At 38.9% G+C, this 15,153-nt stretch overlaps 1 protein-coding gene across 2 annotated transcripts in view; it reads left to right on the top strand.

Moving 5' to 3' along the window:
* Positions 1 to 15,153, top strand: part of LOC150087167 (protein white-like) — a 100,082-nt gene that overhangs the window by 25,691 nt on the left and 59,238 nt on the right. For both annotated transcript variants that reach the window (XM_090373000.1, XM_090373001.1), the window contains exons 7-8: positions 1,200 to 1,283; positions 15,101 to 15,129. In XM_090373000.1, coding sequence (XP_090229126.1) covers positions 1,200 to 1,283; positions 15,101 to 15,129 — 113 coding nt within the window. The remainder of the gene's footprint in view (positions 1 to 1,199; positions 1,284 to 15,100; positions 15,130 to 15,153) is intronic.

Raw genomic sequence — 15,153 nt, 5'->3', positions numbered from 1 at the left:
GCTATTAGCATATTTCCAAATAGCTGTGTATATTGGTTAGGGAGAGGGGATGGAAGAACTTGAGAGAGGAACTATAATTTCAACAAATAAAACGTTTTGCATCAAAACCTTTAATTGACAGGTGAATCAAGTCACATTGGCTGGTGAGCAGATATTGGGAAAAGGTTCACCAACAGATATCTCTAGAGTGAAAAAACACAACCTATTGGAAAACCTGACTTGCTATCTGCTTCCTAGTAATAACCCAGCCTATCAGAAAACCCAATCTCTTTCTTAGTAAATTAGAATAAATTTGACAATTTTCTTACCTTATGCAAAAACTGACAAATCAGGTGTTTGGAGATTCGGAAGATAAAAAATGAGATAAAATAATCTGTTTTATCAATGAATAAAATACTTTAACATTGCATTGGTTTCCCATTTCATGTGTATCACAGATTAAAAATTTTAGATATAGCTTATCTTAGAATAATGTCCATGTAAAGCTGTAACACTAGGGGACGCAAGGATTTTATATACACAGAAAGAGAAATACAGAAACTCAAAAGCACATGCTGCAAAGGAGACAGTGTTGTCTTGGGAAGTTCTTTGTGCTTTCATAAGGAATTCCAAATATTTCTTTTTTTATTTCACCAGAGTGTAGAATATGAATAGATAAGTAATGTAATTGGAAATGATTTCTGACACTAGTAAGTTTTGAAAATCAGAACATAAATTTCAGCTATCACTTTCTTATATCACAAACCACTTCTGCTCAAAATTTGTGTTGGTTAAGCATAGATTTTGAAAACCTTACTTTGAAAACCATGTTATAATAGAGTTGTGAAAAAAAAAACGTAACAATCACTAACTGCTCATCTTGGAGACAATTTCAATGTAAGAATTTTTTATTGCTGCATGCAACATACTAACACACTAACACAGACTGCAGAAACATAATTATCACAGAGACATACACATGTTTAGCCATCATATCAAAGAGAACATGGGTTTATACCCATGTTTTATTTAATCCACATCTGTATTGCAGATGGGAAATTACGGATTAAGCAAATGCATAGAGATCTCAATTTGACTGCTGGCTATTGCATGCTCTCTTGAATTATTTATTTATAATTAATATGGTTAGGAATACAAATGTATTTATTATAATAAATAAATACATATTAATAATTTAAAACTTGCCTTTTTATTAATAGAAAATCTGTGATGCATTCTGTAAATCTGAGTTTAACACAAGGTTTGTTGGAGTCAAGGATGTGATAGATGACAGTGTGGCTGTGGTAAGTAATCTCATTTTCTAATTTAATACCATGTCAGATTTGAAAACTGTCTTTGAGTGGGTTTTAATAACTCTAATGAAAAGTAGAAGTGATGGCAAAATAGTGCATTCATACATGATTTTTCATATATATATAAACACTTCCAAGATGTTTTTAGGTCAGTGTAACTCACTGAGTGCATCAGCAAACAGTGATATGTTGGTGTTTTTGATAGCCATAAGTTACACATGTAATGGTAAACTATATGTGATAATCATTGTTCTACTTCTTTTTATGTTATTCTTTGTTTTATGGCACATCCAGTATATGTTCATAGGTTGGTTTTTGTAACTTGAAGGAACAGCCCTACTTCATCCACCTGAAAGTGGTTTACCGTGGTTTCAATTGGAGAGGCCCTAAGAATTTCTCTCCAGCCTCCAATGGAATTAAAATCTAGACCTCTCCAAATGAGTGACATATACCAAAGCCACTATACTGTCATGGAAGACTTCTTTGTGGAGAACACAGCTGTTGAAAAACTTCATTTTCCCAAATAAAAGAAATTAATATTATAAATTTTTTGCAAAGTGTGGACATTTTGTCTACATGGTGCATAATGCTCAAAAGGTTCAGTTTCTTGATCAGTGGGTAGGGAGGATATTAAATCTTTTTTATGGTCACCTTGTAATCCTAATTTGATTCCAGTGGAATTTTTCTTTAGAGGCCATGTAATGGCATTGTTTATGGAAAAAATCACTGGACCTGTAGTGCAGAATCACAGCTTTAAATGTTAATTGGGGGTCCAGCCAAATTGTAATACCATCTTACAATTTGTGAGAGATAGCTGCCCATTTGGAATTATGCTTTTTTCCCCCACTATAAAAAAGTGTTTTGTAATTAAAGACAACTTCATTTTGCAAATAAGTTGTCTTTGCCCCACTGGAGAATTACATGGACATCAGCATTTAAGGAATTAGTAGCAAATTTTCAAGAAGTTGAAGCTGATTGAGCAGGACAAGGTTTCTCAAAATGAAAATGGAGTGCAATGTGCTATCATCGGCAAAACTATGGATAGGATTTTCAGTCAATGGAAGAAGGTCATTAATATACAAGAGGAAAAGAGTGGGGGGGAAAGAACTGAAACTTGGGGGACACCAGCATTAGTAGAGAAGTTAGAAGACAGAGCCATCTACCATCACTCAGTGAACGATCAGAGAAAAAACTGGATAAAAACTTACAAAAAACAGTTGGAAAACCATAAGATGCAAGCTTGTTTAGAAGACCTTTATGCCAAACACGATCGAAAGCCTTTGAGATGTCAACAGCAACTGCTTGTGTTTCACCACAATTTTCCATTGAATTTGTCCATAAATGGTTAACATAAGCCAGAATACAACTGGTGATCGTTGATCAGATAGAAGGTTTCTAGATAGTTTAAGAATTGATGTTTAATTGATTTCTCCATTACTTTAGAAAGAGTAGAAGTAATTCTACTCTTTCTAAAGTAATGGAGATCTACAGGGATGGGATACACTTAAATAGAAAGGGTGCAAGAATATTTGCTGATGCTATCGAGGCAGTGTTAGGTGGGTCAGAAAACTGCTAGCTTGGGGGGATACAAAGGCCAATAGATTGACAGTAGCCACTGGCAGAGGTGAAAGAGATTCTTGCACTGCTTCTATTAGAATGAGCAGAAGCCTGAAAAACAAGATGCATGGTATTTCAGAGACTGCTGGGAGCCATTGCGGTACAAGTAAACACATGGGTTGTGTTAGGGTAGCTAAGAATAGAAACAGGTGCAGGTATACTTGTGTGTACACCAATGCTAGGAGTTTAGTAAATAAATTTGAATTTGAGGTATTGCTCAAAACATCAAAGGCAGATATTGTTGGGATATCAGAGACGTGGCATCACACAGATATAAGGGATGCAGAACTGCAATTTGGGGAGTACAACATCTACAGAAAGGATAGACAGGATAGGAAGGGGGGAGGAGTTATGCTATTAGTTAAGAAACACATAAAAACCAACGAAGTGAAGCCAGTCGACATCGCTGGACAGTGCAGTGTTGAGTCAGTTTGGTGTGACATAAGCATTGGGAGATCAAAATTGAGAGTAGGAGTGTGCTATAGGCCTAATGACTCTGATGAGTATAATAAGGAACTGTACAGGGAAATAGTGGGCCAGTAAATCAGAGAGTCTTATAATGGGAGATTTTAATTTCCCAGATATTGACTGGAATTTGGGGGCTGGTTACTCACACACTAGCAGGGCTTTTGTGGATTTATTGGATGATTGTTTTCTACATCAGCATGTTCGGGAGGCAACTAGAGGGAGTAATACTCTTGATTTGATTATCAGCAGTGATTCTTCATGCATTAAGAATCTGCAGATAAATGAACCACTAGGTGGCAGTGATCACAGTGTGCTGAAGTGGGATTTACTCAAAGAGGTAACTACCATTAGGGGTAAAGGGAAGGGTTATTGCTTCCGTAAAGGCGACTACGATGAACTGAGACAGTATTTAAATTCTATACAGTGGGACCAACTGATGATGTTACCAACAGCAAATTCAAAATGGGAAGCATTCAAAGAACTTATCTTGGAAGCTACTAGGCTTTACATACCAACTAAGAAATATTGTTCAAGGTTTAGGCCAAAATGGATGTCAGATGAACTAATGAGGCATATGGCAGAGAAGAAAAATGCATGGGATACTTACAAATTAACACATGACACAGAAGCCTATGATAGATACAACTTGATCTGTAACCAAGTTACAAAGGAGGTTAGGCAGGCGAAGGCAGATTACAAGAAATCTTTGGCAAGGGATGCAAAGAAAAACAACAAAGAGTTCTTTACTTATGTAAACTCTAGAAGGAAGGGGATGAATCAGATTGGTCCACTTGATATTGATGGGTCAACTGTTGATGATCCTGCTCAGGTAGATAACAAACTAAATGAATATTTTGCATCGACATTCACACATGAGGAGTTATTCAGCAAGGGGAATGCCAGAGGTGTATTCAACTCTAGCAGTAAGCTACAGAATCTTGAAATAACTGGGAGTAAAGTGGAGGAGAAACTGTTGAAGATAAACACAAGAAAGGCACCCGGGGTGGATGGGATCTATCCAGTTATATTAAAGGAGGCAGCAAAGGAAGTAAGCAAACCCTTAGCCATAATTATGAGAGCTTTCTTGGACTCAGGGGAGGTACCCATAGACTGGAAATGTGCAAATGTGACCCCAATTCACAAAGGAGGATCAAAGGCTGACACAAGTAATTATAGACCTGGAAGCTTAACTTCTGTTCCAGGAAAATTAATGGAGGCACTGGTTAAAGAAGCACTGCAGGATCATTTATACAAGACTTCAGTTATAGCTCAGACACAGCATGGTTTTGTTAAGGGGAAGTCTTGCCTGACCAACTTGATTGGATACTATGATGCAGTCACAAAAGAACTGGATGCAGGGAATAACTTTGATATTATATACTTGGATCTTAGAAAGGCTTTTGATACTGTTGCACATGGAAGACTGCTACACAAATTGGAGCAGTGTGACATTGGAGGCAAATTGCTGCTATGGATAAAGTGGTGGTTGAGGGGGAGAAGACAGAGAGTGGTAATCAATGGACACTGCTCATCGTGGACTAATGTTATTAGTGGAGTCCCTCAGGGCTCAGTGTTGGGTCCATTATTGTTTTCTGTATTTATAAATGATATTGATGATGGTATATCAAGCTTAATGTCCAAGTTTGCAGATGATACAAAGGTTGGCAGGGTTGTCAAGGACACTACTGACACTATGCTGCTGCAACAGGATCTGGAAAGGTTGGGCAGATGGGCTGAGAGGTGGCAAATGAAGTTTAACATTGACAAATTTAAAGTACTACACATGGGAAACAGCAACCCCAGAGCAACGTATCAACTCTGTGGTACTACACTACAGTGGTAGAGAATGAAAGGGACTTGGGGGTGGTTGTGCAGGCAGATATGAAGTTCTCTGAGCAGTGCAGATGGGCTGCAAGAGTAGCTCATGGAGTATTGTCAATGATATACAGGAATTTTTCCAGCAGGGATAAGGAGGTGATTATTCCATTGTATAAGGCAATGGTCAGGCCACACCTAGAGTACTGTATACAGGTCTGGAGGCCTCGTTTCAAGAAGGATGTAGAGCTGCTGGAACGAGTACAGAGAAGGGCAACAAGATTAGTGAATGGAACAAAGGGGTGCTCTTACGAAGAAAGGCTTAAGTTTTGCAAATTACGGTGTCTGGAGACTAGGCACCAGCGAGGTGATCTGATAGAGGTGTATAAAGCCTTGAATGGTTTAAGCATGCTCAATGCTGATGGGATTCTTCATCTAGCTCAGAAAAATCACCTGAGAGGGCATAAATTCAAATTGAGGAAAGACAAATGTAGGATAGACGTGCGGAAATTTGCCTTTAGCCAGCGGGAGGTTGGTTGGTGGAACAGACTCCCATCCCTTGTGGTGGAGGTTGATAGCCTAAATAAGTTTAAGGCTCAGCTGGACAGGTATTTTGAACGAACAAAGGGGTGAAGTGGAAGTGGGTTTTTTTTTTTTTTTTTGGCTGATGCTGCATAAGCTTGCTTTCTTGCATCAAATGCCTCTACTAATGCTAATTGCAATGGGACAGTAATTGGATGGGAGAGATTTGTCATCCTTTTTAGGAACTGGCTGGATATTAGCAAATTTCCAAGCAGAAAGAAAAACACCTTTGGAATAAGAAAGTGAAAAAAGGCGGCAAAGAATAGGAGTAAGTTCAGGAGCACAGGTTTTGAGAACAAGTGAAGAAATACCATTGGGAACTGGAGCTTTCTTAGCATCAAGATTCATCAAAATCCTTCTGACATCCTTTTGATGGAAGACCACAGGAGGCATTGAACGGAGCGTGTTGGGAATAATGTGAGGTGTTTTACCAAGATCATTAATGCACGAGTTGAAAGAAAAATGGCATGCTAGCAGATCAGTTTATCCTTGGTTGAAGTGACAACAGAATCATCTGGTTTGGACAGAGGTGGGAGCAAAGATGGGCAAAAGTTGTGGCCAATAGCTTTGGCAAGAGACCAGAGTGCTCGGCTACCATTAGGGCAAGAAGCAAGTTTTCTACGCTTAGCCTGTTCAAACTTAATCTAGTTTGATTACTAACTGCTTTACAATTATTGCGAGCTTTGGTGTAGGCAGAAAATGAAACTGAAGAATTAGAAACAAGCCAATTACGATATGCAACAGTCTTCTTTTGAACAGCCTTAGCACATTTATTGGAAAACCAAGGTTCAGATAAAAGAAGAGATTTTAAAGTGGAGTGTGGGATAAAGGATTCCATTCCTGCAAGAATAATTTCACTGACACAATCTGAGCAAACGTTGACATCAGAACATTTGAAACAGTAATCCGACCAAGGAAAAGAAGAAAAGAAGTCTCGCAGGTCATCCCGTTTTGCATTCTTGTAATGCCAAACAACACGAGGTTGGGAATAGCCATGAGATAAAGGTTCCATTGGAGAAGAGACAATCACCAAGTTGTGATCTGAAGTGCCTAAATGACCTCTCGCTTTGACTGTGTACTTAGAAGTGTTGTTAGTGAGAAAAAGATCAAGCATATTGGCTGTATGATTAGGATTCTTACCTACAAGAATACCGGATTATTGTCCGGTATTATTGTAGGTAAATGAACAATCTGTACTAGGTCATTAGTAATTGCAAAAGCCTCAGCATCTCGACCTGCTGGGTCGGTGTGACTAGAAAACGGAAGCCAGCTGGAGTTGTGAACATTAAAATCACCAAGGAAAATTATCTCACTGTTAGGAAAGTTTGACTGGAGAAAGTCAAGTTGCAAAGAGAGGAAGTCAAAGAGCTCGAAGTGATTAGTGGAGTTAGGAGAACGGTAGAGACAACAGATGAATTTAACAGTGTGAGGTAGAAAGATTTTAAGCCAGAGAAGATCAAAGAGAGGAGATTCCAAACTGCCAAGTCTCTGACAGGGGATATCAGAACGGACATATGCACAAGTACCACCTTTGAGGCGAAAAGAATCATACAGTGAATAATTTGGGCATCTGAGATGAGCAGTAAGTTGGAATCGACCAATAACTGAGATTCTGTCAGAAAAAGTACATGGGGTTTGGCAGACTGCAAGGTGGAAATGGATATCGTTGAGATTAGAATTGAGACTCCGTATATTTGTGAAAAGGAATTAGGAAGCGCTTGGGAGGTTTAGATCTCTTTGCAGATAAGCTTGCTCTATTAGTTTGACAATTCATGGTGTATTCAATAGTAAGAAAAAGTGGGTGGGACATGCTGTATGAAGTAATGAAATTTCTTGATATGGCATACACATGGTAAGAATATACCCAGATCCTTGACGTGGCCTCGACAATGCTCCCCCGTATACACACTACTCTTACTCCCACCAGTCACTATCGGGCAGAATAGAGGTAGCAAGGTTAAACACTAGCTGATCTGGAAGCCTTCTAGAGAGTTACCAATAGGTTCGGTCCAATGTACTAACTAGCAGCCGGCCTGAGAACACCGTTTTAGAGCTGTACCCTCGAAATGTAAGGAATATTGGATCTCACCATGATGTTCATCATAAACTCAAAAGTTATCGATCTTACTGCATGATGGAAGAGATGGGGAAGGGTTGACCGGAACTTAGCTCTGGAGACTAAACATGGGTCCACCACCTCAAGCCTCCAATAAGCAAAGTGGTGGTATTGCACCGGTTGATGAGAGTCATCTACTACCTAGTACTGCCTGGTAACATAGAGGGGTGGCATTCCTCCATGTGGTTTGGGCACCGCACCTCAACTCCTGCATACATTGGTTCACACTTGGATGGTCACCCACCATGTACTTGTGCATGGAGGTTATACCAAGGATTAATAACAGTCCCACCATTGTGAAGGTGCAAGCAGAGGATTTGGCTGTCACAGACTATCCGGACTTCGCCGAAATTGGATCCACTTGACTTGACTTGAGTGTTACCCGAATATCAGTTCCATCAACGTTTTAGACTCACAGGTAGCAAGTACAGCTTGTCTGGCATGTCTGTGACAACCTCAAGGACAAAATGTGCTACCCACAAACTCATGAATTTCATCTATCCATATCTGCCATTGTCTTCCAGGTTTTCTTTCTTCTAGCTCCCCTTGGGTACCATTTTGTTATTTTCTTAGTTCATCTGTCATTATATCTTCGGGCTATGTGCCTTGCCCAAGACCCTTTTAGTTCTTTTGTTTTGATAACAATGTACCTTTATCTGATTAATAACTGCTTTACAATTATCATGAGCTTTGGTGGAGGTAGAAAATGAAACTGAAGAATTGGAAACAAGCCAATTACGATATGCAACATTCTTCTCCTGAACGACCAGATATGGAGGATGCAGAAAGGTCAGAGAATGACCATTGCATATCCCCGGAGCAATATGGCTTTAGTTTCTAATGCTCCTAAAAACCAAAACAACAACAAAATCTCCTGAATGGCATTGGCACATTTATTGGAAAACCAAGGGTTAGATAAAAGACAAGATTTTAAAGTGGAGTGTGGGATAAAGGATTCCATTCCTACAAGAATAATTTCACTGACACAATCTGAGCAAACGTTGATATCAGAAGTTTTGAAACAGTAGTCCAACCAAGGAAAAGAAGAAAAGAAATCTGGCAGGTCATCCCATTTTGTATTCTTGTAATGTCAAACAACAAGAGGTTGGGAATAGCCATGAGATAAAGGCTCCATTGGGGATGAGACAATCACCAAGTTGTGATCTGAGGTGCCTAAAGGACCACTCACTTCGACCGCTTACTTAGAAGAGTTGTTTGTGAGAAAAAGATCAAATGTGTTGGCTGTATGGTTAGGATTGTCCAGTATTCTTGTAGGTAAATGAACAATTTGTGTAAGGTCATTAGTAATTGCAAAAGCCTCAGCATCTCAGCCAGCTGGGTCAGTGTGACTAGAAAACGGAAGCCAGCTGGGGTTGTGAACATTAAAATCACCAAGGAAAATTACCTCGCTGTTAGGAAACTTGGACTGGAGAGAGGAAGTCAAAGAGCTCCAAGTGATTAGTGGAGTTGGGAGGACAGTAGAGACAACAGATGAATTTGACAGTGTGAGGTAGAGAGATTTTAAGCCAGAGAAGATCGAAAAGAGGAGACTCCTAATTACGAAGTCTGACAGGGAATATCGGAATGAATGGACATATGCACTAGTACCACCTTTGAGATGAAAGGAATCGTACAGGGAATAATTTGAGAAAATGAGATGAGCAGTAGTTGAATCAACCGATAACTGAGATTCTGTCAGAAAAAGTACACGGAGTGTGGCAGGTTGCAAGTGGAAATGGACATCGTTGAGATTAGAATTGGGACCACGTATATTTGTGAAATGAACTAGGAAGTGTTTGTGGAGGTTTAGATCTTTTTGCAGATAAGCTTACTCTATTAGTTTGACAATTCATGGTGTATTCCATAGTAAAAAAAAGTGGGAGGACATACTGTATGAAGTAATGAAATTTTTGATATGGCATACATATATGGTAAGAATATACCCAGATCTTTGACGTAACGTGGTCTCGAAAATACCCCCCCCCCCCCGCATACACACTACTCGGACTCCCTCCAGTCACTATCTGGCAGAGTAGAGGTAGCAAGATTATACACTAGCTGATCCGAAAGCCTCATAGAGAGTTAACAATAGGTTCAGTCCGGTGTACTAACTAGCAGCCGGCCTGCAAACGCCGTTTTAGAGCTGTACCCTCGAAATGTAAGGAAGATTAGGTCTCGCCAGGATTTTCATTATAATCTCAAAAGTCATCCGTCTTACTGCATGATGGAAGAGATGGGGAAGGGTTGACTGGAACTTAGCTCTGGAGACTAAACATGGGTCCACCACTTCAAGCCTCCAATAAGGAAAGTAGTGGTATTGCACCAGTTGATGAGGGTCATCTACTACTTAGTACAGCCTGGAAACACAGAGGGGTGGCATTCCTCCATATGGTGTTGGTGCCACACCTCGACCCCTGCTTACATTGGTTCACACCTGGGTGGCAACCCACCATAGGTTTACCTATAGGTTTTTTTGGGCTTTATCAGGATTTCTTTTTATCTATAGGTTTCTTGGGCTTTATCACTTTCAGAAAGTTGTAGTATTCCTCATCGACATCTTGGTCCTGAACAGTCTGCAGAAGCTCAAACTTGTTCTTAAGTTCCAGTACATACTGCTTTTTCTCCTCTTCTGTTATCTCAAAAACCTTCATTATTTACTCGAGTCAGTTTTTTCCTTTCTTTTCTTACATCTATATCAATTGTGCATCTTTTCCATTCTGTGATCACTTCCAACCTTGTTCAGGACGATAACATCATTCACGATATATCTTCTGTTATTGAGGATGAAGTTGATTTCATTAGTTGTTAATCCATTTGGGCTCTTCCATGTCCACTTTCTGTTCACTCTTTGCTTGAAACAATTGTTCATTACTGACATTCTTCGAGATTCTGAAAATTCCACTAGCCTTTCACCTCTTTTCATTTCTTTCACCAATTCCAAAATTTCCTACAGTTCCCCTTTCTGCATTGTTTTGTCTTTTTCCAATGTATTGAAGTTTCCCATAATGGTAGTGTAGTAGGTTTTCTGCTCATCTGGAAGACTATTTCGGTGTACATTTCTTCAACCTCTTCAGCACATTGGTGCATAAATCATTATAACCTTTAGCTTGTACCTCTTAGAAATCCTGAGTAGTAGTAGTCTTGACACCCTTGGCGATGTATTTCTGAATTCTAAAATGCTGTTTTTAATATGTTTATGGACCAGAAAGCCAACTCCACCTTCACTCTTTTCACTGTTTCTTTTGGCGTACAACATATTTCCACTTGGTAAACTTGTGATGTGATTCATTTCTTCTTCTTGTTTTAGCCAAACTAATGATATTCCAATTCACATTTTCTAATTCCTTTTCCAGCTCTAATATCCTATCTTCACCAATGAGCGATCTTATGTTGTAACAGGACAAGTTCAGTTTCTGTGCATGGCAGCTAGTTGTACCCAGAGATTCTTAGTAACCTCTGTTTCTACTCCGACTCTCTCGCTGCCGTAAGACTGGGTGTGAAAGCTGCTGGGGACTGAGTGCCATTTGTTTTGTCATGCTGTCATGTGCTGGAGGGTTTGGTCTTTTCTTCTTCACACTGACAAGGCATCTTGAAGAGAACCACTCTACATGCTTCTTGCCACTTAAGAGACGTAACAGGTCTTGCCATCGAGAATGTATGTATCAGTGGATTTTAGGGAAGCAGGTAGAGTGGTAAATCTTCTGAAATAGAAAGATATTGGATCCATCAGTGTTTTAGACTGAGTCTGATAACACACAGAATGACTGCTCCCCTCTAAGCCCTAAGATCACTTTTTATTAACCTGTTATATCAGTTTCTATCAGTAGCATATGAACAGGCACAATACAAACATGGTAGTAATTAAATCTTAACTTACCATAATATATGTGGTTTTACTGATATGTTATTCCAACATGAGCAGACTGTCAAGGTGAGTGTGACACAGCAAACCATCAGTGTTGATGGTTATAGTTTATTGTTAAAGTAGTCATATTATGTTACTACAATAACCTACAGCATCAGCCAAAAAAAAGAAAACATCCCATTTCACTCATTCGGTTACTCCAAATGTTTGTCTAGTTCAGCCTTAAGTTTATTTAACCTATAAGCTTCCACAACAACAGATGGAAGTCTGTTCCAGCAATCAACCACCCACTGGCTAAAGGTAAACTTCTGCACATCTATTCTACAACTATCTTTCCTCAATTTGAATTTGTGCCCCCTCAGGTTCTTAATCTGAGCAAGCGGAAGTATCCTGTCAGCACTGAGCCTGCTCAAACCATTCAAGGCCTTAAACACCTCAATCAGATCACATCGCAGGCAGAGGTGTACTGTTAAAAAAAAATAGTACTGCAGCGCTCGTCGATTAACTACAAATAGTTACCTATGCTTTTTTCATTTGCAAAAATAAATAAGTCAAATATTAGAATATTTGTTCGGTATTTATTTATAACTATTAAATAAAAATTTCAAAAGTAAAAAACAAAGACAAAATTTATTTTAAAAAATCAGAAAAGAAAAGAATGGAAACAAAAACTTCAAAATAATATAAAAAATACTGTTCAGAAGAATCATAGAAATTCCCATACAGGATTGATTACATATTCTTGTGTGATTGCCCTTGTTCTTTGTTAGTCAACAGCAGAATGATGAGACTACAACCAAGTTCAGACATAAAAATTTGGATTCCATAATTCTAATGGTGGACCGTGTAGTTTAATAAACAACAAACATTTAGGAAAAAATACCGGAACATTGTTCCGGTGTGTTCTGGCCCAAATACACCGCTGCTCGCAGGTGCCTAGTCTCCAGATGCTGCAACTTGCAGAGCTTAAGCCTTTCTTCATAAGCGCACCCCTTTGTTCCTCTCACTAATCTTGTTGCCTTTCTCTGTACTCGTTCCAGCTCTACATCTTACCTAAAATGAAGCCTCCAGACCTGTATATAGGTACTCAAGGTGTGGCCTGACCATATAGTTGAGTGGGAGACAGCATAGACAGCTGATAGTTGAGTGGGAGACAGCAGAGAGTGGGAGACACCACTCTCTGCTGTCTCCCACTCAACTATCCCATTATCCATTTCAGCAACTTGCCCTTAATGCCATACCACTACAATTTGTATTGCAGTCTTCCATAGGCAACAGTATGAAAAGCTTTTCTAAAATCCAAGTATGTGATATCAAAATTATTTTTTGCATCCAGTTCCTTTGTGACCACATTGTAGTATCCAATCAAATTGGTCAGAAAAGACTTCCCCTTTACAAATCCATGCTGTGTCTACAGATTTGTCTAGGTGAGCCTGTATCACTTCTTTAACCAGAGACACTATTATTTTCAGGTCTATAATTATTTGTGTCACCCTTTGCATCCCCTTTGTGAATTGGGGATACATTTGTACATCTCCAGTCCATAGGGACCTCTCCTGACCTAAGAATTCTGTCATAATTATGGCTAAGGGTTTGATTATTTCCCTTGCTACCTCCTTCAGTATAACTAGATAGATTCCATCTGCCCCAGGTACATTTTTTATGTTTAACTTCAACGATTTCTCCTCGACTTTGCTCTTAGTTATTACAAAATCACTTAACTCCCTGTTAGAGTTTGATAAACATCTGCCCCTGTGCTCCTTGAATAATTCCTCATGTGTGAATGTAGATGCAAAATACTCATTCAGTTTATCAGCTACTTGAGCAGGACAGTAGTTAAGCCATCTGTGTTAAATGGACCAATCTGATTCATCCCCTTCCTTCTAGAGTTTACATAAAGAACTCTTTGCATCCTTTCCCAAAGATCTTGTAATCTTCCTTTGCCTGCCTAACCGCCTTTGTGACTGGATTACAGACTAGCTGATATCTGCCACAGACTTCTGTGTCACCTGATAATTTATATGCAACCCATATAATTTGTCTTCTTTGTCACAAGCCTCATTAATTCATCTGACATCCATTTAGGCCTGAATCTTGAACAGTATTTCTCAGTTCATATGAAAAGCCTAGTAGCCTTCAAGATTAAGTTCTCCCAAAGGCTTCCCATTTAAAATTCACCATTGGTAATGTCATCAGTTGTTCCCACTGTATAGAATTTAAAAACTGACTGAGACCACTCTAGTCACCTTTGTGAAAACAAAAACCCTTCCCTCTACCCTTGATGATAGTTACATCTTTAAGTAAATCCCACATCAGTGCACTGTAATCATTGTCACCTAGTGGTTCCTTTATCTGCAAATTCTTAATGCATGAATAATCACTGCTGATAATCAGATCAAGAGTTACTCCCTCTGGTTGTCCCTTGAATATGTTGCTGTAGAAAACAATCCTTCAATAAATCCACAAAAGGCTTGCTAGCATGCAAGTGACCAACCCACAAGTTCCAGTCAATATCTGGAAGGTTATAATCCCCATTACAAGATATTTTGATTATTTCTCTGTATAATTGTTCATTGTATTTATCAGAGTCATTAGGCCTATAACAAATTCCTACCCTTATTTTTGTTTCCCAGTGCTTATATCACACCCCACTGACTCAATATTGCACTGTCTGTCTATGTAAACTGGATGCACATCCTTAGATTTTGTGTTTCTTAACTAACAGCATAACTCCTCTCCTCTCCTCTCCTCTCCTTTCCTTTCCTGTCCTGTTCTATCCTTTCTGTATACACTGTGCTCCCCAAATTTCGATTCTGCACTGTGTGTGTGTGTGTGTGTGTGTGTGTGTGTGTGTGTGTGTGTGTGTGTGTGTGTGTGTGTGTGTGTGTGTGTGTGTGTGTGTGACACCATGTCTCTAATATCCCAACAATATCTGCCTTTGATGTCTTAACTACCATTTCAAGCTCATCAAATTTATTTACTATACTCCTAGCATTGGTTTACATTCAAGTATACATGCACTTGTTCTCATTCTTACTTACAGCCCATTTATTTTAAACACAGCCTATTTATTTACTTGTTCCATGACTGACTCCCAGCAGCTCTTGAAATCCCCCATCAACTTGCTCTCTATGCTGCAAAAAAAAACTTAAATTTGCTATAATGTATAGATTACTGAAGTTTTATAATTTTATTTGCATACAAAACGTGAATTGGATATCTAGAAGGCATTCATGATTGTCTAGGTAGTGTTGCATCTGAATTTTAAAGAATTTTTAAAGAATTAATAATGAAATTATGTGATATCTGTTATCTCTTTAATTTCATCATTTGTTTGTATTTCAGGTGGCAGATATGGAAAATGCTCTATCTGCGTAAGTATTTATATGTTACTAATT

This window comes from Mastigoproctus giganteus, chromosome 4 (genome assembly GCF_048544385.1).
Source record: "Mastigoproctus giganteus isolate SK-2022 chromosome 4, ASM4854438v1, whole genome shotgun sequence".
Classification (NCBI taxonomy): domain Eukaryota; kingdom Metazoa; phylum Arthropoda; class Arachnida; order Uropygi; family Thelyphonidae; genus Mastigoproctus; species Mastigoproctus giganteus.
Note: the sequence above shows the minus strand (reverse complement) of the source record. Positions and strands in the feature narration are given on the sequence as shown.